Raw genomic sequence first — 25545 nt, forward strand, 5'->3', positions numbered from 1 at the left:
TCATGTCGACTTCAGCTCAGACAAAAATCCAGGATGAATCTTCTCAACCAGAATGACATTACTGGAGTTCATTGACATAATCACACACGTTGTATAATCACACAGAATCCCTGCAATCACAATATTAAAAGAACAAGAATTATTCCCTTTTCAAGATTGAATTTTATCAAGACTTCTTGGCTTAATTCAACTTGAGTCTGGAACAAAAACAAGAGGATAGAAGAATAAAGAATAATTCCTTCATACAGAGCAGAGTCAAAATGAAAAAAGAAAAGAAAAATACAATTTTATATATATATAATGTACCTTCATGACCCTATAAGCATAGCTGCTTTCAGTCCAGGGAAATGGATACAAAGGCCTCAGAGCTGGCTGTACAAGCAATAGATCCAAGTTAATAAAATCAGCAGAGTAAAATAAACTGATAAGTGTTTTTATATAAAGATAATAGATCCATTATAGGCTATACACAGATCAATAAATACAACTTGTTGAAAAAATGTAAATGACTTTACAATTCATGTTTTCTTTAGGTAGCCTAGGCCTATTGCTAATTTAACCTAATCTACATCTGTTGTTATTTGTGATTAGAACACATGACACCTGGTACATTTACAGTAAATGAGACGTGTAATTCTTCTGAAGTGCGCTCACAAGTCTGCTCATCCATTGAAACTGAATGCCTCATGTTAACATAGGTGTGGTTTCTGAGCTTGACACTAAAAGTATGTTAGACTTCTTTGAAATTGAGTCAAATACGCAGGAAAATGCACTACAAAAACAAATCGCTTTATTATGCATACCAGTGTGTATACAACTGGTGAAAAATGGCATGTGACAAATCTGTAACCGTCTAACATCTGCTGGAATTGTGGTAAAGCGCCCACGCGCGTTCCACCCAGTTAACATGATCCCCAGTTGATCCGTAACAACGGCTGTCCCATCGGTGTACACAGTCGGAACGACAACGAATGTGAAGTTTAGTAAAACTAATTAACTTAACTAGAAAGAATTGCGTAAAGTTTGTAGATGGATGTTCTGAAATGCCGCTTTGTGTGTTTTATTCATATGATAGCCACTTACACAAGATGTTGGAATATAGTGTCCCGCCAAAACTGTGACCCGCATTTTTGTACAAGCGACATTCTCCACCCCAAAGCCGAAATGACGGAGTAAAGGCAAAGTTATATTCTACTTGTGTATTTTTTTATATTAGGAGCAAATAGTTATCTATAGTTTCTATAATCTATAATAGTTTCATTGATTTTTTTTCCATTGTGTTAGAATTTCAGCGGTTCAAGTAAAACGTACTCGGTTACTAACGTAACCTCGGTTCTCTCTAGAGAGAGGAACGAGTACTGCGTAGTAAGACTACGCTTAGGGGAAAATCCTTTTCCACGAGAATACTGAAGCCAAAAATTATCCTTAATTTTGTATAAATGTAAAACGCGTTGCCGCAGCATACAGACATAGGCGAGACAGCTCGTGCACCGATTGGCTGCTGTGCGGGCAACTGCTTGAGCCTATCGAGCGAGACCTAGAGTGACGTCACACCCAATGAGGGCGCTTCGCGCCCTTCTGCGTCACGTCCCGCCGAAACGGGCGTGGCTTAGGGCTATAAATTGCGCTCGCAGGCTCAACTCTCTGATTTTTAACAGTGAAGCAACCAGAGTGCATGCACGGCAGGATACGCAGTACTCGTTCCTCTCTCTAGAGAGAACCGAGGTTACGTTAGTAATCGAGTACGTTCTCTTACGAGAGATACTCTCGTAGTGCGTAGTAAGACTACGCTTAGGGGAACATAATGTAAAACGCCGTGCATGCCAGATCCGACACCATAGACCCAGAGCAATCAGCTGGGGTTCATACAGTGCATAATCACCCAGGGGACTCACAGGGAATCTTGAAAGAAGGGGTTTTTAGCCACTATCTTCCAAAAAATGGCGGCTCAGAGCAGCCCTGCTATTTATCATAGCCATATATCACAGACTGAGACTTTCAGTCTAACAACTTTTGGCCATACTAGACAGATAGTAACCTGGCTTGTAGAGCGGGAACCTCTAGGTTATAAAACCTTATAAATGTAGACGGGGAGGCCCAGCCTTTCGCCATACAGATATCTTGCAAGGCAATCCCACTTGATCAGGCCCACGAAGCAGCCATGCTTCTCGTGGAGTGCGCTCTGACACCCAAAGGGCATTGTACGCCCTTGGTTGTGTAAGCTAGAGCTATAATCCATCTGGATAGGCTCTGTTTCGAAGCAGCTAGGCCCATTAGAACGCCCGCTGAACGAAACAAATAGCTGCTCCGTCTGTCTGAAGGCAGACGAGCGAGACACATATGCTCTCAATGCCCTGACCGGGCAGAGAAAACTCTCGTCCTCATTTTCCCCAGTGACCGGTAGGGCAGACAGGGAAATGACCTGTGCCCTAAACGGTGTATTTAGGGATTTCGGGACATACCCATGCTTAGGTTTGAGCACGACTCTGGAGTCATTAGGCCCAAACTCCATGCACGTAGCACTCACTGAGAGCGCGTGTAAGTCCCCAATGCGCTTCACTGAAGCGAGTGCCAGAAGAAACACCGTCTTGAACGAGAGGTGTTTAATCTCAATCTCCTGTAAAGGCTCAAAAGGATGACCCTTCGTGGCTTCCAGCACCGTAGAAAGGTCCCATATAGGAACTGTGGGAGGTCTGGGGGTATTCAGTCTCTTAGCTCCTTTAAGGAACCGAATGACTAAATCGTTCCTTCCTATAGACTGGCCAAGCGCTGTTTCAGAAAACGCCGCTATGGCCGCCACATACACTTTGAGCGTGGAAGGGGACCTTCCCTTATCCAGCAGCTCTTGTAGGAAGGAGAGAACCTCTGCCACTCCGCAATCTGGGGGTGACACGCCACGAGCTGTGCACCAACCAGAAAATACTGACCACTTAGAGGCATAGAGACCTCGAACATGCGCGAGGATTTTTCTGGTCGTGAGCATCTTGAACTGGCGCTTCATAAGTGCTTTGTTCAGTTGCCTCAGATCTAGTATGGGTCTTAGACCCCCGTCTTTCTTGGGTACCAGGAAGTATCTGCTGTAAAGCCCCCCTTCGCTCTGAGCTTGAGATAAGGGTTCTATAGCCCCTTTTCTCAGTAGTTTCTGAATTTCGGCTCGAAGTAGATGTGCTACTTTCGATTCTACCGAGGTCTCAACGCGCGCCGTGTGGCGGCGAGGGCGTCGGTGAAACTGCAGCGAATAGCCTTCTTTTATGATGTTTGGCACCCATTTTGAAACCCCGGGAAGCTTCGCCCACGCGTCTGCACGGGTTGCTTGGGGCTGAGTGAGAAGCGCGCTTTGATTGGCTCGCGATACAGCGGCTTCGGTGAGCTGTGACAAAAATGTAGTGCTCGCAACATCTGAGGCAGGGGCCGCGCTGATGACAGCGGGCAGAATTTCCGCGCTCGACCCCTCTACGGTGGTTAACCGGGAGGGGGAGGGCTGGACGAGTCCCGTAGGAACCGTAATGCTTGTGTGTGGACGTGGGCGCGGGGAAGCAGGCACGTTTACCACCTTTATAGCATCGCTCGCCTGAGCAGAGCGCCTGCACACTGGTTTCGTTTTTACAGAAACCGTGTGATAAGCAGGAGGTAGCATTAGTGGGCACTGGGTTGTGGGCACGTTTGCTACTTTTAATGCGCAATCGAACTGAGTCGATTTTATGTGCGCTGTGTTTGTGTGTAGGGATGGGCACAGAATAGTGGGCAGTCTTACTACACATGAAACACCATCGGCCGTGGCCGGGACACTAGAAAATACGCTCTTTAAGGGATTTATCTGGGTAGCCGTGAAAACGGCTTTTGTGTGCAGGCAAGCAGGTAATGGAACAGGCTTGTTGGCTGCTATATACACTGGACCAGTCACTTCTCTCGGGACTGGACGAGCGGCAAACTTCGGTGAAAGTCCGGCCGCAGCGGGACTTGAACACCGTCGTTTTCCTAGGAGTGCTAGGATGATTTCGGGGCCTCTGGCTTCAACGCGATCTTCGGCCGCGGGCCACGTGGCGCGGGGCGGCGGCGGCTGGAAGATCGAGAGCGCGGACTCGAGCTCTGCGTCTGGCGGCGTTGAGAAGAGGCGTTGGGCGGAGGCTTAGGCTGTGAAGTCTGAGCAGACGGTTTCGCACGGCCTGCTGCAGAGTTGGAGTGCTTCGGGAAGAAGTGCTTCATCGCCTGGGTCGCCTTCTGCACCTCAGCATACCTGTCGGTGAAGTCTTTGACCGAGGTTCCGAAGAGGCCAGCAGGGGAAAGCGGCGCGTCGAGGAACGCGGTGCGCTCCGCATCCGGCATTTCAGAGAGCGTCAGCCAGAGATGTCTCTCAGACACGGTGAGCGTGGCCATGCTCTGTCCTATGGCCTGTGCTGCAGACTTAGAGGCGCGGAGAGCGAGGTCCGTAGCGCTCCTCAGGTCCGCCACACAGATCGCGAGAGCCGCGTGTTGCTCACCCAGGCAGGAAACGCAGGTAAAATGGCGGTCCCCGTCGCTGAGTGTGGCTCTGCACGAGCCGCTGGAAGGCATCTTTAAAAAGACGCTACTCTTTTAGATGGAGTGTGTGTCGCGCCGGCGAGCACACACTAGAGCAATTTGAGAAAAAAAGGATATAGGCGCCGGATAGCGCAGCAGGAAGGCGATGAAGGCGGCGTGGCCAGCAGCTTCTCGACTCGTTCCGCTGAGATGCTTCTTCGACGGCGCGGCTTCTCCTCGGATCCAGCGATGTGATGTCTTCGCTGAAGGATTAAAAATCAGAGAGTTGAGCCTGCGAGCGCAATTTATAGCCCTAAGCATACCTGGCATTGGCTGCGCGCTTCTGTCTGTCTGGCCAGACTTGGTGCAATTGGATGCTTCTGCAGAGGTCAGGTACAGATGCCCTTCCCATTGGTGGATCTCTCCACCCGATGTTTCAGAGAACCGGGGTTACGATAGTAACCTATTGTTTTCAGTATTCAAGAGGGGACATTGGCTACGTTTACACTTGGCATTAACATGCGACCTGTATCCGGATGTTGTCCACACACACATTGAAAAGACAAACGTAAACGCGTTTCTGATGGGAATGTTATCCGATCAGTGTGTCCAGGTCCAGAGGTAGTCGAGGACGCATTGGGATGGGATCTCAGTGTAATGTAAACGCAATCCAGCCATCATGTCATCATATAAATCCCCGCCCAGTCTCCCCACGTGCTGTCAGAGAATAATGGCCAGACGCAGTTTAGACAAGAAATAAACTTATTTGAACCTTACAATAAATGCATGATACTGTGTGTGTCATTTTTTCATTTTAATTGTGCAACATTATCTGAACGAGGCGATCGCCTGTACAATCACAGCTGTGATCATGAGATCTTAATGAAGAGCGTGCGCTGCTTTGCCAGAGGAATAATGGGAATAAACTTTTTCTTTTTTAATGTTTTAAATGTTGAATGTTTTTATTGTTTCAGCATGTTTATTAATCTCACATTTCTGTTAATATAGTCATTGCATGATATAACCTTAAACCCCGATGATCGATGATGTGACTTAACCATGGTTATTTTTGTATGATCAACTCTGGAAATATTCCTTCATTCAAAAAACGTAATTTGATGTAAGACTGGAGATTGCACAGGAAAGTAAAGTGAGTGAGTGAAAGCAATTGGGACATTTGGGCCTACCTATTCTTGTGTGAAATTACAAAATCGGTTGTCTTTTTCTTAATCCATGGCCATAGTGATTGATAGCGATAATAATACAGTTTCTTTGATTGTGTTATCAACAGATGTGACAATGAACATGTCCAAGCACCGGTCCCGAAGAGAGCCATGGCAAACAAGCAACAGGTCCAAGTCCACCCTGTCATGGAAAACCGAGACTGATGTTGACATGGTTGCACAGACTGCGTGATTCCTGCCCGGGAAACTGGACCGCAAGTGACCTCTGTTGACTCACATTCGCCCATGAGTCTGTTTGTAACAGTATACACTACCTTGCTTTCTTTTTTTAAAAGGATGTGTGAAGTTATATTGTTAGGAAAGATTTCTATTTTGAATAAATGCTTTTCTTTTTAATAATAATAATAATAATAACTGTTTTTCCAACATTGATAATACCTGATTATCAAATCATGATATTAGAATGATTTCTGAAGGATCATGTGACACTGAAGACTGGAGTAAGGATGCTGAAAATTCAGCTTTGATCAAAGAAATAAATTATATTTGAAAGTATATTAAAATAGAAAATCATTATTTTAAATTGTAATAATATTTCACAATATTACTGTTGTTTCTGTATTTTTATCAAATAAATGCAGCCATCTTCCAAAAATATTAAAAATGGTAACGTGTCCAAACGTTTGACTGGTACTATATGTTTATATATGTACGGTAGCACTGTGGTCTTGTGAGGCACAGCATTTAGTTCCTCCACATAGAGGAATTACAATAAAACAGATTGAAAAACAAAACCTTTGAATGTCCTCTCATTCTCAGATTCTCCTCTCTGCCTCACAGCACTTGATGGGGGCATTAGCCATTGGGGGAGTGTCTATTGTCTCCCCTCATTCATATTCATGGCCATCAACACCCCTACGCATAAAGCAGTGCTGGCACAAAAACTGACTTGCAAAGTTTAAATCATTATATTGTTGTTTTGTGAAAGAGTGATCAGAATGATTTTCACATCATTTTGTAGTAAACATTCTAGCCTACAAGAATGGTAACTCAAAAGTATTGTGCCAAACTATTCAGTATGAGTTATATGAGCTCATTGCAGTGACAAATTTTTTCCCAAAACTTACTAACCATGCATAATATTTTTTTTCTTTAAAATGCAAACATGTAACTTCCATTTTGCTCACATATTATTGTAGCAGAGTTTGTGCTGAATACAGCATAATTATGTGTTGGCCAAAGGTATGTTGTAAGTAGCGGAAATAAGCACAAATGTCAGGGCATGTCAAAACCTCTCAAGGGCCCCAAAAACCCCTCAGACCCCAGGGGGTTAATTTGTATCATCTTCACTCTTATTGGTGTCGTGCTACAGACCTAATTTAAATATTACGCAGAAACAGAAATCCGATCGGTTATCCAGATACAGAGGCTACTAAATATGAACGAATGTAAACGCATCTGCTTGATCAGATCACGGTGATCGCATGTTAATGCCAAGTGTAAACGCAGCGTTGCTCACTATGTGCTGCCTCAAAACCCCCCAGTGGTGGTGCAAAAACATTTTGGGTGGGTAATGTAGCACTGATTATATAATTTGTAACACTTTATAATAAGTATACAGTAATAAAGTATATACATATTATTAACCATTTTAGTTATTTATTGATTATTTATAGTTAGTTCATAGTTTATACATTGTAGTCTCTACATTGTTAATATTTAATAGGCTATATACAAATTAGTGAGTTCTTGATTAATTGTCAATGTAACACAATTGTTATTGTTTAATCAGCTCATAATAAATACATTTTAATTGGTAATTAGGAGTAAATTTTTTCACTTTAGATTAGGTCACAGAGCATTGGAAAATTTTATTGGAATTGAGTGATAAACAAATTGATTACTGAGCAATTTGATAAGGTTATTATTATCTTTTAACAGATTGAATGTCACCGCTGCAAGAGGCATGCCTTTCTCTGTCACGAAAGGAGTTCAAGAGAGTTCAAAAGGTGCCTATGCAAATAATTGTGAATTGGTATTTGTACAGTTCCCTACAATTACCAAAAATGAGTCAAACGCAGTTATCTGGTTGGCAGCCGACGAAAGAAGAAAAACAAATAAACATTTTTGATATATATTAAGATATTTTGTATAATAATTTATTTTATTGAGCTTCAAAGTATGTCATATGTGTATGATCTCATACAGTAGTGAAATACATAGCTATATTTACACTTTATTGTCATAAATATCAAAAACCTAAAGGTGTGCATCATACCTGACATCTAGATGAACACTTTACAGTTGGTTTCATGGCTGTAAGTCATTGTCTTCAAATGCAATAGAAGTTAGACACGTTTATACCAATGTCGCATGTAACTTTAGAGACAGTCCCTAAATGCACGAATATCGAACGTCCAACGCCAAACCAACTTCATGCCAGATTCACATGGGTCTTTCTCTGACCTTCATATCAGAAATCCCAAAAACAATTTGGTCGCAAATTATAGACTCCTGTAACTCTGTAAAATTAGAACATTTAGGTTTTCAATTTAATAAAATAAAATCAGTCAGAAAAAAAGTTCAATGCTTTACCATTTTGCTGAACTCAGGAAAGGAAACAGTGTTCATTGAACTTCTGGAGTATTACATCACTTTGTTCTGTCATTTGCAAAAACAAACTTGTTAAAAACTCTGGCTTGAACAGTAATGAACAGTGAGCAATGCTCTTGCTCTAGCATGTGGTTTCCTTTCCAGTCCAACAGCACAAATTGTTGCTTAAAAGTTCATAATATACTGTCGACATTCCATAATATCAGTTTATCTGGTGGTTTAAAGCTGCGTTACATTTTGCCTTTGCTTTGTAAACCCTCATCCTCTCCTCCCGTACCTGTAAAAAACCCTTCCCTCGCGGGTCAGAATGACCTGAAGCCCTAAAATTATATTATTATTATTGTGTCCAGAAAGCTTATATCATTTTATTTTGATCAAATTTGTTTCCTATTTTTTTGGGAGATATATATTTTTTTATTTACCTCTAAATTACTAGATTTTATCAATAATTTTCATATATAAATAAGCACATTCCTTCACTTAAATACAAAAGGACTCTCCATTACATGAATAATGTTAAAACAGCTCTTATCGACAATTTACATTAAACTGCCATCTAGTGGCGCATCGAACACAATGACAGCAATGATGTTACACCCCGTAACACAGCATCTAAAATCATTCAGTGTGAACTCGGCATAAGACATCGTCCACATTCAGTCTGTGAACGCTTTTATTTTTGGAGTTGTCTATGAAAATGACTATTTGCTCAAAAATCATAAAACACACTTACTTCTTCAGGAGGTGACGCTGGATCGCGAACAGTAGATCCACACTTGAGGATTAACTTTGAAGAAAGACCTGCTTTGAATTGACCCTCGTTCACAAAGCAGTCAGTCAGAAAATGATTTGCGCAAACATAAACGTATTTAGGAAGTTTAAGGGGCGCCTTTCCTTTATAAATAAAATCCATCCACTGCGTTTTCAGTGGCTCTGATGTCGGGAGTAAGTGAAGACTACTATGTCCATTCTCATCCCACAACAGAACACCTACGGTACATTTCTTAGGAGACATTACCATCTGTCGTTGAAACATTGGCGGATTGTGTACAGATCACAGTGTCTGGTGGTTCCCTGGGTTTAACACTAGAGGTCTGTTTTCACTGTGTCTAGGCATTTTCACTACATTTTCCATAATCCTGTCTGTCACTGATTGTTCATTTCCTTCAGCTGTTTCTCGTCACCTTGTTTGCACTTGTGTATATATACACTCTAAAAAATGCTGGGTTGTTTCAACCCAAATTTGGGTCAAATATGGACAAACCCAGCCGTTGGGTTAAATTTTTTCATTAAAAATGTTAACCCGACGGTTGGGTTTGTCCATATTTGACCCAAAATTGGGTTAAAACAACCCAGCATTTTTTAGAGTGTACCCTGTCTGTTTCAGTGTTTGTCACGGAGTCCTTGTATATTGTCCCCACACTTTCGTTCCTGTTGTTCGTGTCTTCTTGTATTATTTGGATTGCCTTTGATTTCGACCCTTCCCTGGACTGTTGCGAGTACGGATTACCCTTTTAATAAAATACTGCACTTGGATCTTCTCGTCTTGTGTGTGATCGTGACACACAGAGGGCGGGTCTATGCCCAAACCACAGTGTCAATCAACAGTCGTGGACGGGGCTTGTGCAATTCTACGTCACATTGCATTGATTCTGAGAACAGCTCGTTCTGAGACACTGCTTATGATTTATTGAGATTGTAAAAAAAAACACACTTTTATCATGATAGGGTGGTTGTGCACACACACTGCCAACACACATTTATGTTCAAACACCATGTAAAAGTGAATTTTGCATAATAGGTGCCCTATTACAAACCATGTCCAAATTCAAGTTTGTGGCCAGGTCAGATTACGCCAGAGTTTTTTGCAGTTCAGGCAAAAAATCAGATGACAGATATTGCCGACCAATTCCAACATACACCGACGGGAGTAACACACTGATCCAACAAAACCCGGAGTACGTGTCTGACGCCGTTGGTCAGTGTCTGTTGGTGCGGTGTGAAGCGGCCTTTATGAAGGCTGTTAAACTAAGACATACTGTATGCTGATGCTAAAAGACTTATCCATGTGTTCATAACCTCAAGATAGATTATTGCAGTGCACTACTGGCTGTAAGTCCTGCAGGCTCAGTTAACAAACTTCAGCTGGCTCAAAACTCAGCGGCTAGAGAGCTTACGAGAACCATCATATCATCAGCCAGTCTTATCATCATGTTGGCCTGTCTGGTACAGTATAAGTGTGTCAAAGTCCACATGCAAAGCTTTAAGTGGACTCTAGCCCATCATTACTTATGTGTACTTCACATTGTTCAATAATCCATCAGAATTTAAAAACCCACAAAAGGCGGCAAATTTACTTTACTTGAGGTGAATTTGACTGGACACTTGCGTGTTCTTTGTTTATTTTATTAAATTATTATTATTTACCACATTGTACTGTCAGATCTTAACAACAATACCAATCTAACCATCATACTTACTACAATAAACTGAAAATGTTTCTTAAAGATGATTTTCAATGAAAACTCTTACGAACATCCACAGTAAGCAATATACTTTTTAATTCACATAAAAGCATACAAATCAGATAATTACAGATTATTAATCATTCCCTTTTCTGGTCCTAAAAGACAGGAGCTGTTTGCTGCTTAATAAGATACACCTTGCAGTGGAAGTTTTTTTTTTAATACCTACAGCATTACATGGGTGGAAAAACTACAGTGCAACTCATAACTTTACAGTGTGAACTGAAGTATTCAGTAGTGGACTATAGCGCATCAACAGCTGTCGTTCATTAAGACACTGACAAACATGAGCTGCTAAATCTGCACAGCATGTGGAAAGGATAAAGCAACTAAATCTAATCCCACAAAATAAAAAATACATCTCATAAACAAATGGCAATTATTCTAGATTAGCAAAAAAAATCTCAAACAAAATCCTCACAAACATTATGATTTCATCAACGGATGATCATTACAGCCTTTAGGTGAAGTATTTACATTTATTCATATAACAGAGGCTTTTATCAAAAGTAACTAAAATAACAGATATACAAAAACACAAGCAACAAACTTCATAAAAAACTGTATATTAGCAGTGCTGCGATATAACGTGTACAACCACCAGAAAAACACAAAGTTGGTGAAGAAATATAAATGCACAAAAAATAGTTGTTTCTTAGTTTGTTTTACTGATAAGAAGAAGCGTTTGTTTATGGCTATGAATGAATGCTCACAGAAGAGTTGTGTAACGGTCTCAGAAGGTCTGTTGAAGGCTGATCATTTCACACAGTGGGAAAGAGTAGGACCCGGTTTACACTCGATATTAAGATGTGGATCGGATCACAAGTAGACGAGGGACACATTCCCGTTAACACCTGGGGCCTCATTTATAAAACTGTGCGTAGGATCCTTACTAAAAGTGTACGTGCGCCCAAAAGCCAGAAATTGCGTGCGCAAAAAAATATTCAGACTTATAAAACCGTGCGTACGCCAGAACCTGCGCAGGATTCACTTTATAAATCCCACTCAGCGGAAGATTGTGCGCACATGCGTCTCCTCCCCGAAATAACCACATATGGAGCTTACAACGGCTAGTTTTACTATGCATATCCTCATCTGCATATCATTTGCATATGATTATTCACCGACGTGATAACATGTTTAACGGTACAAGACATTAGGAAAATATGAAATACGGATGTGCCGTCACATTACATTAATAAAAATAATTTAGTAGCCTATCCTTGCCTTGTTTTTGAATAATTAAATCAAATAGTGTAAAATACATTTCAGAGAAAGTTTTTCTCAATCTTTTCCACTGACCAAATAGTATTTTTAATTGATTTATATTTTTAATGGAAACATAGATAGACCTTTGTTGTGCATTATATTTGCACAATCTGCTATTATCATGATAAGCAATTATCTCTGTAGTTAAAACATTAAAACACAACATGCCAAAGGAAAAGTGTTCAAAAGTATTGCATTCACAACAAATATTTATAGGCTAATTTATATATATAGGCTAAATATATATTAACTTTTCAGTAAATTTCATGTAGGCTAGTTTAAGTGTTTAACTCCATTAATGAGAATGGCAAATTTAATCTAAATGTTTATATCGGAAGTAAAACATATTTTAAATCATTATTTTATTTAAACTATAATTGTGAACATGCACTGTAGCCTATTATGATTAGGACTCATAATGAAGATTTACAGTTTTACTTCATCTGCCGTTAGATATGCGTCAGTTTCACTAAACGGCCCAACGCGCTCGCTGGCGCGGACATTTAAGATGTGGATATTTGCTTCAAGTGATAGGCTTGGTGAGTGAAATTATATTTGAATTATCTTTCTGTATATGTATAATTTAATTTCGATTTTCTGTCTAAAAAAGTCACCAAAAAGACATTTAACTCCAGCTCACCATCGGTGTCGCCAAACTACTCCGTCTCCAAAACGTTCGTACGCATGGGTCAGAGTTTGCGTGCAGGTGCGCACATTTTCCCGTCAAGTTTGTTTTTATAAATCACAACTTATGCGTCGGAAGTGGCGTACGCCTGTTTTGTGCGTACGCACCGGTTATAAATGAGGCCCCTGGTGTTTTAATCCGGCTCTTCTGTCCACTTTCATCCACTTCTGTCCTGATTTCTTTGAGAGGAGGATTTATGGGCGGGTAAATTTGTTTTTTTCAGATCTCTCAATCTAATGGATGAAATAAGCTCATGCAATTCACATATGAACATCGTCCACTTGTGATCCGATCAACCAAAACACATCTTATAAAACGGTTAGTTCCAATCCTTGATTCTGATTGGTCAATAGCTGTGTTTTATTCACGATAAAACACGGCTATGACCGCTTCACCCAACGGCTCTATGTATGACTACACAACACCCCTAGCAACCGCTCTTAGCAACGCAAACACATGTTTGATCTCATCGATATTGTTCACTGAAGCTATAGTAGAGTATTGTGAGAGATCGAGTGAGCGAGTGTACCTGCCTATACAGTAGATATAGCATTTTCCTTCAGGTCAGTCCTATATATTTATAATTAAAAAAAATCCGTTTGAATGTCCGCAGCGATATCTTGTCCTTTTAACAGTTAAGGGTTTTCCCATGCCCATAGTCATTTGTCAGTGTCGTCTTCCTTCTCCGTGATCACAAGTTTGAGTCCTTTCAATGTAAAAGTCTTCTCTACTGACTGACTCACTCATAAACAGTCTTTGCCGCCATCTTTTGGCGAAATAATGTATGTAAATTCTGTTGCTGTTTACAGTCAGGGACTATTTTTTCCAGCGGAAGGAAGGCTTTTAGTGATTTTACTTCATGAAAGTTGCATAGATACATATTTTTTGGCTTTAATAGTTGAATAAGATATGAATAAGTCACGGCTGAAGGGGTTACCCCGCTTCGCGTCGTGCCTAACAACGTCCTTCAGCCGTGACTTATTCACGATACAGCACAGCCTCTCTTACCTTGCTTACTGAACACCAGCTGTAAACAGGGCCAAAAAGTTCTAGTGCAGTAAGTGACTTTGTATCTGGTTGTGTGAATATTGAGTCTTGTATTTGAAAATGAAAGCTACATGTAGGAGAGAGATACCAACGCAGAGTCTTAATTGCGGAAGATCAACTTCTTATTTTGGGCAGGCGGGCAGAAAATCAGTATCTACGTTTACTACATCAGCCAAGAAATATCTTGTTGAATCCACTATTTTACCGCTATTTGACAATGGTGATGTAGTATATAGGAAAGCACGTAAAGGTATTAGATGTGTTATATCACGCAGCTATTACACTGATCACTAATGCACCTTACAAAACGCAGCGCTGTGAACTGAATTACCTTTTAAATTGAACGTCATTACACATTAGACGGGAAATACACTGGTGTATTCTTATTTATAAAGTCCTGTTAGGTCTATTACCCAAATACCTGCAAGAGTTGCTGCAACCACATGTCAGTACATATTCAGCCCAATCATCTTTGGTTGATTATCCCTAGAAAGAAAACTTTAAGTTGCTCCAAAAGGATTGGAATGTGCTACAAAAGTCATTGACATTAGTGTCATTTCAATCTCTGCGTTAAAAAAACTAATAGGGAGTGTTTTTATCACAGCTTGTAAATGTTTGAAATGAATGTGTGTGTGTTGTAATATGTTAGTATGTCTTTCAGAGATTTGAACCAGGCTGTTGTTGAAAATAAGAACTTGTTCTTAAGTGACTTGCCTGGTTAAATAAAGGTTAATCAATCAATCATTATAAATCAGCAGCGAGCGGAGATGAACTTACAGATGTGGGATGGAATTATCAATCCAATATATTATAGATTGTGAGACTGCTTACAGACTCTGAGGAAACCTCATATCCAACGAACCAATAACATCCCTCTCTCTGGCCCCTCCTGACATCCCCGTTCTGCCCGGATGGATGGCCCGTCTAACCTCACGAGACTCTGTGGACTGCGTTACTTCAGTGTTAACAATGTGGACCCCTCCAGAGACACTCCCTTGAGCCTGAACAGACGCTTGAGTTATCGGCTGGTTCTCAAGAAGGACTACGCTCTGGTAGTGCTGCATTTCACGATTGGCATTTCCACGCAAGGTGGCATCAGATCTCTTCTGCTCCTCTAATAGCATGTTCTCCTGAATGCCTAGGACTGGGCCGGACGTCACCAACATAGTAGAACGGGGTTCAACCATATAGATGGGGGTGGCAGAGGAGTAGTACAACGCAGGCTGCTGGACTAACAGAGTTTGGTTAGGAACCATCACATTCTCATGGACATACACTCCTGTAGAGGACGTGCTGCTCGTCTGATGTGCTCCTGACGTTTGAATGGTGGCGGAAGAGCTTGCTTTCTCCTGAGAGTGTTGCAGACTAGCCGTCCCGTGTACCTTGTCATCTTTGTGTGTGGTAGACCAGTGTACCTTGTCATCTTTGTGTGTGGTAGACAGGCCCGGTTTGGAGGTCACAGGTGTGGTCGTGCTAATGTCAGTCTCCATTGTAGAACCACCACAGATCTCAGCCAGGGTTTTGAACCTTATGTCAAGGTTATCAAGAAAAGCCAGGTCAACGTCTTCATGCAAGGGACCGCAGATGTCCTCCAATGAACCCATGCGAGATTCATGACCCTCGTAGTCATAGACCTTCAGACAGTCTCCCATTTCTTGCTTCTTAGCCACATAGCCTGTTTTCTGTAATACAGAAATAATGTTGCATTTACCGAGGCATTCATATACCAAGTTATGTCATGAAACTGGCGCAGGCTGATAGGTCCTCAGCTCAATTTGGTAGCGATCACATCATTATCTACATGGCGCAGCTGATTGGTCGCTGTTGCATCAGCGGCCAATGAGTTGCGGCTCAACATTCAAATACTGGTAGTGTTGCTGTTAGCAGTATGCTACGCATGCAGAAACCCTCCTACTTCCCCAGCTCCACCTGTATAGATCTACCATGGGGGTTCATTCATGTATGTTACATGTACAGCACCAGTATGTCACAACAATGTCTGTGAATAGGGTTGGGAATCCTCTTATCGATTCATTTGTGAGCATTTCAATATGACCTTAAACCATTAAACCGCAAGACGACTCGCGCACTGTTTTCAGAGCTGCGGGCGTGTGTAACTATATTGGGCAACTCTTAAAGTGACTGCAGCCTAATTTTTCTGCTGCCTGCAGTGTTATTATCTCTATAATAACACTAATCAAACAACAAAAGACAAATAGAAAATGCACTCGATCTTGACTGAATAACTTTTGTAACTATATTTGTAATATATATTGCATTTATAAAGTGCAGTGTTATTTTACATTTGATTACAGGTTCTGTACCTGAATACCTGAAAATCTTAAAACACTGTTTATTTCAATCGTATCTATGTTCAGTTGTATCTATTTGTTGCGATTGCTAATTTTTTATTTGTCCTTTTTTTAATTACTGAGTGTTTACTTGTCTTTAATAATGCTTGAAATGTATATTAGTTAGGCTAGTTGTTTTAGTTGTTTCCTTGTGTAAGTGTTCTTTAGCCTGATTTATGATTGATTTTATGACATTGATTTATATTCATGATATTCAGGTACAATTAAATGTTTTGCTATACGTAAGACTAAATGAGAACGATATCTAAGTTTTTTTTTTTACCTTATTGGAATCGAAAAGAATCTAAATCGTTAAAATGTAAACGACACCCAACCCTATCTGTGAGTGTATTGGCAGTAGCCAGTCTCAGTACTTGCTCTGGAGAAGCAGCAGCAGCAGCAGCGTTGCAGATCTACTACGCCAAGATCAAGTACAGTAACATTGCCATCTCTCCATTACCATACCAATCTCCCGAGAGTTTATACACCAATGACCCAAAAATACATAGCAAAAAAACACAGTTCTAACCGTATACTACATTAAAGAATATTTTAATTTTACAATTTTTCTAAGTTTAAAGTTGAAGTTGAAACGGTCACTCTTAAAAGCCTTGTTTTTGGGTGCTAAGGGCCCATCCTTCAATATTTTATTATTATTATTATTATTATTATATCTTAATCTGTAAAGTATCATGTTTTATTACTTTCTCAGTGGTATTGCTTCCGTTAATAGTTTGATTGTATTACTTGTCATAGTATAATTTCAATAAAGTCTAAACTAAAAGTGGTTTCAAGCTAATTTGCATTGTATTACAAATGTCACAATCCCATACATTGTGATTGAACACACTATCATACTTGAATTGGAGCTGAAACTGTGCAAGAGACCACAGCATGTATGTGGAAATGCATAGTCCACAAGAGGACTTTTTGAATTTCTGTAGTATTTCTTACCTGAAAACTACTATTACCTATCTGAACAACTTAAAGCACATATTCATTGATGCGGCATTGATATTTAATTTATTAAGCTGTGTAAAACTCATACTTACTTGAGAATAGTAGTTGCCTAGGAAAGCGTCAGGCAGTGCAAGCCCCCCATAGGCATCAAATCTGCTATATTCATCTTTCCTTTTTGTATACATGTAGTCCCCATCAGTCTGACTCTTGTGGTGGTGGTGGTGATGATGATTTGCCTTATCATCCTGGTCATATTGGTAGAACGAGGACCAATGAAAGCCTTCACCTCCCACTCCACCATCTCTTCCATCTTTTCCCTCACTCCACTTATGACCCCCTTTTAAAGATTCCACAGTGATGAAGTAATTATGATCTTTTGACATCTGTAAGAGAGTCATTTCCTGTAGGGCAGAGCACAACATATTTACATGCCTCTGTTAGCATCCACATATGCGCAACACGCAGGGTCTTAAAATAACACTTGCTTAGTGCCAAATGCGAGTAATAATCATCTTTAGCAAGTAAATGATAGTACCAAATCACTTTAACTTGATAAGAATGATAGTTTGAGCCTTGCAGATGTAAGCGATGTACATGATTCAAATGAAAGACAAAAAGAAAACTCTACTTTTCTTTCTACTAAAGAAAACATCAAAACTTTAGACCAGGGGTGTCCAATCCTGCTCCTGCCGATCGACTGTCCTGCACAGTTCGTCTCCAACCCTAATCAAACAATTAAGGTCTTCAGGATCACTTGAAAATTAAAGGCAGCTGTGTTTGATTAGGGTTGGAGATGAACTGTGCAGGACAGTCGATCGCCAGGAGCAGGATTGGGCAGCCCTGCTTTAGACCATCCGAAACTAAAACATCCAACCAGACGTTTGCTCTAACGTCTCTAGGACGTCTGAAGTGTTTTCCCCTTCCTTACATGTGGAATATTGCTCACATAAAGCCACAACAATGGAGCAAAACCTCCACATCAACAGATCATCTGTGGAGGAACATTATGCTTCTTGAGCCTCTTTAGATTTAGATATGACTTTGCATTCCCATTTTTCTCCAATTTCTTTTAGATATTTTAATGCCAATAATACAAATCATAGTGTTATAAATATAAAATGTATAAAGGTTTTGGTAGATTTACAATGTTAATAACCATGGTTTAGCGAGGTCTGCAGCAGGAGAGAGAGCCGGGTGAGAAAGTGGGTTAAGTGCAAATAACACACATCTGTGTCTCGTTTCAGTAATTGGCATGGAGAGACCAGATAAAGCCACCAGGAACTGAGCTGGAGACTCGTGTGGTCCTGCAGTCTGCTGGAGTAGTTCGAGAGTGAAACTACGGTGAATGCGCTACGGGCAGGGCTTTTTGTTTTGAGTTTATTTTGATGAATAAAACGCACAAGTCTCAACCACGCTGACCCTGTCCTCCTCCTTCCCCATCCTTGAACTCATTACATACCCCTAAGACTTCCTGTTAATAAACTATTCTATATTAACAATGCATTAAATCACATTACACATCAATAAACCACAATAAATAAATAAAATAAAATAAAAACAAATTAAGTGATGTCTGATGTCTCAAGTCAAGTGAATTACGGGTCATTGGACATGGGTCCAATCACAACTGACTTCCGGAAAAGGGGAAGTAACCACTGACATTTGACGTTATTGAAACAGTAAGTCCTGCCCCTCGACTGCCAAAAATAAAAGAGTTTGAGCGAGCAAAAGCAGCAGGCGAGAGCAGATCAAGCGCGAGCGCGAGGAATGATCGTGCGCGGGTTTGTGTTGCGTGCAGAGGAGATGTCATAAAATTACTAATGTCATTAAGTAAGTGATGAGAGCAAAATAAAGTAAACTGTGATATGTAATACCCAAAAATTGTTCATACAGTGACTACCAGTAAAATGTATCAAAATTTGGGACCAAAACTGATTCAGACACTTTGATCTGACCATGTTTTGCTGAAGTGTTTTTTCTTTAATTGCTATTGCGACCTTTTTACACACCGACTGAACAAAATGAAGCATTGCTTGGTGATTGGTTGAGCTAAACTGGTATTGTCTAATTGTTTAGTTAAATTTAACAGCTGACATATTCAACATACAGTATTTTCTGGACTATAAGACACTTTTTTTCATAGTTTTGCTGGTTCTGCGACTTATAGTCAGGTGCGACTTATATATCAAAATGAATTCATACTGACTGAGATGAACCAAGAGAAAACATTACCGACTACAGCCGCGAGAGGGCGCTCTAGTTGGCGGAGTTGTTCAGAAGCGACACCGAGGAAGAACTCAATGGATTCAGTGTTGAGGAATGAGATCGGGAGCTTGGTGAACTTGCTTACCGGTATTTGGACTCGCTGGCTAATGTTAGTGTAGCCTATTCAGTGTAGCCTATACCTCCCAGGTATATGTTCTTTATGCTATTGTGTAGGGTTTCCCACAGAAAATGTGTTAGTTAAGGTGTAACGTAACTTTGTGTAACTTAACTTTGTTTAGCTTAACTTTACTTAACTTTAAGTGTCGCCATACACATCAGCATAAATGCTCCTAAAAAATTATTTGTTATTAAAGCATTAACATTCACAATCCACTGTTAATTTAACATAAAAGCAAGCAGGCTGTGTGCATGGTTTGTCTGACTGAATGCGCGCTCCCTAATAATTCCTAAAAGCTGACATCACTTCATCGCGATCTCATACATCTCTGTTATTATCAGTGAAGCTGACTGCATAATGAATCTTTCATAATATCTTTTATAATCCGAGGATTTGCCAGGATGCAGAATTCAGCACTGAACAAAAAGTCCGTTTTGAGCCGTGAGGGGATTCTGTCTTAAATGCTTCTGATTGGCCATTGCGGTCCAGAAATCAACATATATGTCTGTGATTGGCTACATCGCTCAACGCTGCAAACATGTTACAAATAGAAACTCTGGCCTGTAAATCGTTTCTATTTTGTTTTAGTTGTTCTTGTAGCTTTTCTGCAACAGATGAATAACAATTTATTAGTTTTATTCATATATATTTCTATTTAATAGTTTTATTCTCCCGCAGCCGCACACACATAGTGAGTGCATTAGACTACCGCCCGCGCTCGCACTCGGCCATCAAATCTAGTCCCGCGCCGCACGTCTCTAGATCACGGGTCCGGCCCGAGTATAGCGGCGGGAAATATCGGGCTCAGGCAGAGAATCTGAGCTCTAAACAGGACAGAGTAACACGGCGGATATCGCTAATATACATTTTTTTGAGGACGTATCTAAGGCGACAGGCGTGTGTTGCTTAAGCGGCCAAAGTGCTGCGGGAAACCCTGTGTTACGTTAACACGCGGACACCTATTCAGCCTGTTGTTCTGTGTGCTGTTGTGCAGCTGAATAACTTGCCTTTCCAGATTAAATATCTGTTCTTGGTCTTGGATTTTGTGAAATAAATTTCTAAATAAATGGGACTTATATATGTTTTTTTTTCCTCTTCATGACGCATTTGACTGATGCGACTTAAGAGTACGGAGCGACTTATAGTCCGGAAAATACGGTATAGTGAATAAACTGTGATAATGTGAGAAATGTTGAAGGTGTCTGAATAAATGTTGTTTTGACTGTACATGAGGAGCACTACTGACACTGCAGAAACAGAAACCAAGCAACCTGAAAGAAGTAGTGTCGGGACAAGAACTCTCATTAACATGACAGAAAATGCCTTTTATCACGTGTCTACTGCACCACGACTGGTTAGGGCATGTGTAAGAGTCTAACTTTGTAGTGTCACATACCTTGTCCTCTCCCTGTCCTTCAGTGTTATATGGTATAAGATGATCTTTAGCATCAAACGGGATGGTCTTGAAATCTGCTCCAGCTGCTCCACCTCCACAAACACAGAACAGCAGCAGAAGAGGAATCACTGCAAACACAGACAACGCAGTGTTCATTCAGCGGTCATCGTCTTTACACACATCCACAGCCACACAGAAGTCTTATTCAGGTACAGGAATCATGGAATTACATTTAAGAGCCCCTCCATACATTTTAAGACCTCATCGCAACCTCAAGTTTTAGCCGTTACATCGGCGACACCTTACATTTACCATATATATTGATTGTAAGATGGCACAACTAAACAGGCTTAGTTTGTAATAACTCCTTATAAATGCAGCATAATTCAGAAGGGTGGGAACGAAGCACAAGATAATTAATTGAGTGACTAACCCAATGCGAGGTTCATTAGAAAGAGAAACCAGAATTAGACCAATAAACAAAACTATTGACAAAACTTATTGAAGAGGGAAATTAAACCTCTCCGAGTTAACGGGACAATGAGTTAATATATCTTTAAATATATTCAAAGTACATTAGCATCATGCTTTTAACTAGGGCTGAACGATATATCGTTATTGTATCTATATCTCGATATGAACTTTCAAGATATTACTATCGAAAAAAGCAACGATATCGACGATATAGATTCCCCCTCTCCGCGCTCGCCCTGCATACAACTCTGGCAGTCACAACAAACATCAGTTTTCGAGTGCCTTTGAATGCACAGCTAAAGCCAGCGTGCACATACTACCAGGGACGTGGGAACTATATTGTGAGAGGGGGGGCGGCGTTTCCATGGTGACGCGTCATTGCTTGTCACGTGACACACCGCAGCAGCAACAGCGCTGAATGAATGATGATCTGCTTTTATGACATTTTTCCTTTTTTATTCAGAATATTCACAAATGTGTTAGCTATGGCATGAAATATCTGATATTCCGATTGTCAAATACATGCAAGTGGAAGTATATTGTTGTTTAAACACCTTTATAACGATCGCGTTAGTTGAGCTGTATGCGTGATGGGCGCCGCCGTGTAAGTTTGTGCCGCAGACGCAGTTCAGAGAATCGGATCTGTTGGATTTACAACCTCTATGTTTACAACACGTGAATTCATCCACTTCTCCCGAAATACTTAAAAGTAAGTGGCTGGTGAACTGGGAATAGAATAGAGTAAACACTGAAGTTACTTACACAATGTGTATCTGATATGAATAAAACGTGTCGAATTATAACTTGTTTTTAAAAATAAAACTATACTTTCCACATTTTTTTGTATTATGATCTTTTTATTTTTCTGAGAAATGCTTGGTTTTCACCGAACCCCGTAGTCATATCGTATTGTATCGATATCGAGATATCTGGCATGAAAATCGAGATATGAAATTTTGTCCATATCGTTCAGCCCTACTTTTAACTATTTTCACAATACAACTTTTACCACACTTTAAAATAATTGTACTAAAAAAAATATACTTGAAGTGAAAATTCAGTTAATTTTTTAAAAGTGTATTTATTTACACTTTATTAAAAATATATTTGAGGTATATTTTAACTGTGTGCTGCTGGAAATGATCATTGTAGCAATGCATTGAAAATATACTTTCAAAATACATTATAGTATACAATAGTATTTGTCTAATAATAATACACATTTGTTATTGGAGACAAAGTATGCAATTTGTAGTATTTGGAATAAGCCAAATGTATTAATGAGCCTATGACTTTAACTGGATAGCCTCGTGGGCAAGTGCGCCGACATGTGCTTCAGGAGACCCGAGTTCGAGACCCACCTCACTTCCTGTCTAGCTACTGTTCTATCTTAATAAAAGGCGAAATCGCCAAAAATATATATAAATACACTTATGGTATATTGCTTGTTTCGAAGACACTCGTATTACATTTGTAATGTACTTGTAACACAAATAAAGTATACATTAATACACTATACATTAATATCACTAATCAAGCATGTAATTAGTCCCTACACAGGCATATACTTAAAGTATACTAAGTTGGCCCAATTTAGTACATGAAAGTACACTTAAAGTTATGCTTTACTACAGTTTAATTACAACTAAAATATACTTAGTACAAAATAAGTTGTTTCAAAATAGCACACTTCAAGTTAACTAATCATTAACTCGCAAATTGCAAGTTTATATCACGCAATTCTAAGATAAAAAGTCTCAATTGTGAGATAAAAAGTCGCAATTACCTTTTTTATGTTTTATTCTGTGGCGGAAACAAGCTTCCAGACTAAACTGTCTGTGTGAAAGCTGTAAAAAAATTATTTCTAGGAAAACGTTTTACTTTTAAATCATGATGCAAGCATTTCTATGTTGAGAAGCAGCGCGTCCTCACAGCAAGAGAGAGGTTAAATGTTGCTACTCACACAGAAGCAGCAGCAGTCCCAGCAACATTAGAAAAACACCAGATATGCCAAATCTAGAGACCACGTTTCCTGGCAGGCAAACTTTCGATGCGTCACATGTGCAGACGTCTATGCGTAGCATCTGAGCAGCACAGATCTTCCCCTGCTGGTCCCTCACATCCACAAACACATGGTACACACCGGGCCACAGTGTTGTTTGAGATCTGAATATCGCTGTAGTGTCTGAAACATGATGGTAAACAAGAAGACATAAAAAGATTCATACATGATTAATGACCTGTTTTGAGGCAACAATTCAGTACTAAAACTAGTTTCTAACATGTTTAGGTAACTAATTGCATGACTTCATATAATTTACAGTCTTAGGGTATGTTTACACGACACCGTTTTCAATTGAAAACAGACTTTTTTTAATGCGTTTTGGCCGTTCATTTACACGGCAACAGCATTTTGACATCGCCAACTACTGGCCTGGCATGCATAATACAGCCTTTTTGGTCATTTTCACAGATGTGTGTGAACGGGGATCGTTTAGACAACGTTATCGTCTGTTTTTAGTACATCGTTGACATGTAAACATACTCCTAAGCCCTCTGATAGGATGTGGGGTAATGTGAGAATTACCAGAGCTTCTCCAGGATCCCAGAAAACAAGTGTCGGCCGACACTATGTTGCTGTCTGGGTTTTTAATACAGTCCAAAATCAGACTTTTCCTGAACAGTGCATTCTTGTGCGTGTAAAGAAATGTCCTTGAAAATGCCCTCAGGCTGCTGATGCACTAGACTGCATCCAGTTATTTATTCACTAGTGTAACATGTTCATTGTGCTTTTCTTTTGTTGTGTGGACTTTCAGTTTGTAGTCTGTTGTGTTCCTGTCTCTCCTCATTAGCCAATGTTCCCAGGTGTGTCTTAGTCTATTAGTTCTTGTGCATTTAAGCCCTTGTGTTTCAAGTGTTCATTGTCAGGTCTTGTTTATACATGGATGTTTAATCTGCATGCTCTTCCCTGTGTTTCTCAGTTTCTTGGTTTTAATTACAATCAGTTACTTATTGATGGTTTCCATTTTAATGGAAAATCTAAATGCAATGCTGTATACCACTTCTGTCATGCATCTGCATCTACAGCATTATCCCCATGAAGGGGTTTAAAGTGCTGTAAAAGAAACCCTATTGCCCCTCATGCTGATTTCAAGTCAGCATTTCTCAGTCTTTCTCTAGAGGGATGATTCATGATGATAAATAATACCTCATGGCTTTGACGTTCCCAAGAATTACTGTATATATATATACAGTACATATAATGTGTTGTTAATATAAATATACATATATAATGTGTTGTTAATATAAATATACAAATATAATGTGGCACTGGCCGCAACAAAACTAAACAAACGTCTCTTCCCGCACACTGTAAGTACAGTAAACACTTAAAGCATGTTTTTCTCCAGCATTTCACTATGCTGTCATTAGGAAATACAGTTTAAGAGTCATTAAACTTGGAATACAGCTCTAAATTAATTTTAAAATGTTCAAATTGTTGACATTTTGTTAGTCACATGAGAGACAAAGAAAGGATTGTATTTTCTTTTGGTTACGCAAAAGAAAAAAGTACCCAGGCCAGGTTGTGACTGGAATAGAGTGAAGGGAGGGTGATTACACGCTCGCTAATGTCAAAAGTTATTTTTGGATATATGATCATGTTTTAATATTTCCTGCATAATAAATTAGTACAGCTAAATGCATTGTGATAGGTCAGAAACAAGTGATGAGATTGTGTAAATGCAGGAGGCACATCTCAGCAGTGGTTTCCATACAAAGTTGGGAATTAAACTTAATGGGCGAAATTGGAATATCACACAGAACATTTCCAACGCTGTTTCCATCCAGTGAGTCGAAAACAACAAACTCTTCACTTCCTGATAAACAGGTGCTAAATATAACTAGGAAAAGTAGGAGAAGCCACTGACTGTATATAATAATTTTTGTATATAGGCCAAATTAATTACTTGTGTCTCAGAGCGCGCAGACGAAATGCAATAAACATGCTAAAAACACGTACACAAAAGACGCAATAATCTTGTTTGGGAACGCGGTCAGGTAAGACAGTTCTGGGACTTTGTTCAGGCATTTCAGAACGACCAAAACAGCATTTCAGATGCTGTGCTAAAAGACCATCCGCTGGTTAGTCCAGCTATG

General features: G+C 40.0%; 2 protein-coding genes across 3 annotated transcripts in view; one reads left to right on the forward strand and one right to left on the reverse strand.

Annotated features, from left to right (window-relative positions):
• Positions 1–25545, forward strand: part of rpe65a (retinoid isomerohydrolase RPE65 a) — a 222353-nt gene that overhangs the window by 126878 nt on the left and 69930 nt on the right. The window lies entirely within an intron of this gene.
• dsg2l (desmoglein 2 like) overlaps positions 10847–25545 on the reverse strand; it is a 46294-nt gene continuing 31595 nt past the window's right edge. For both annotated transcript variants that reach the window (XM_079613742.1, XM_079613743.1), the window contains 4 exons: positions 23351–23572; positions 20914–21041; positions 17227–17535; positions 10847–15505 (listed from right to left, as the gene is read on the reverse strand). In XM_079613742.1, the coding sequence (XP_079469868.1) occupies positions 14651–15505; positions 17227–17535; positions 20914–21041; positions 23351–23572 (1514 nt within the window). In that variant the 3' untranslated portion in view covers positions 10847–14650. The remainder of the gene's footprint in view (positions 15506–17226; positions 17536–20913; positions 21042–23350; positions 23573–25545) is intronic.

Source organism: Phoxinus phoxinus, assembly GCF_949152265.1.
Source record: "Phoxinus phoxinus genome assembly, chromosome: 5".
NCBI classification, from domain to species: domain Eukaryota; kingdom Metazoa; phylum Chordata; class Actinopteri; order Cypriniformes; family Leuciscidae; genus Phoxinus; species Phoxinus phoxinus.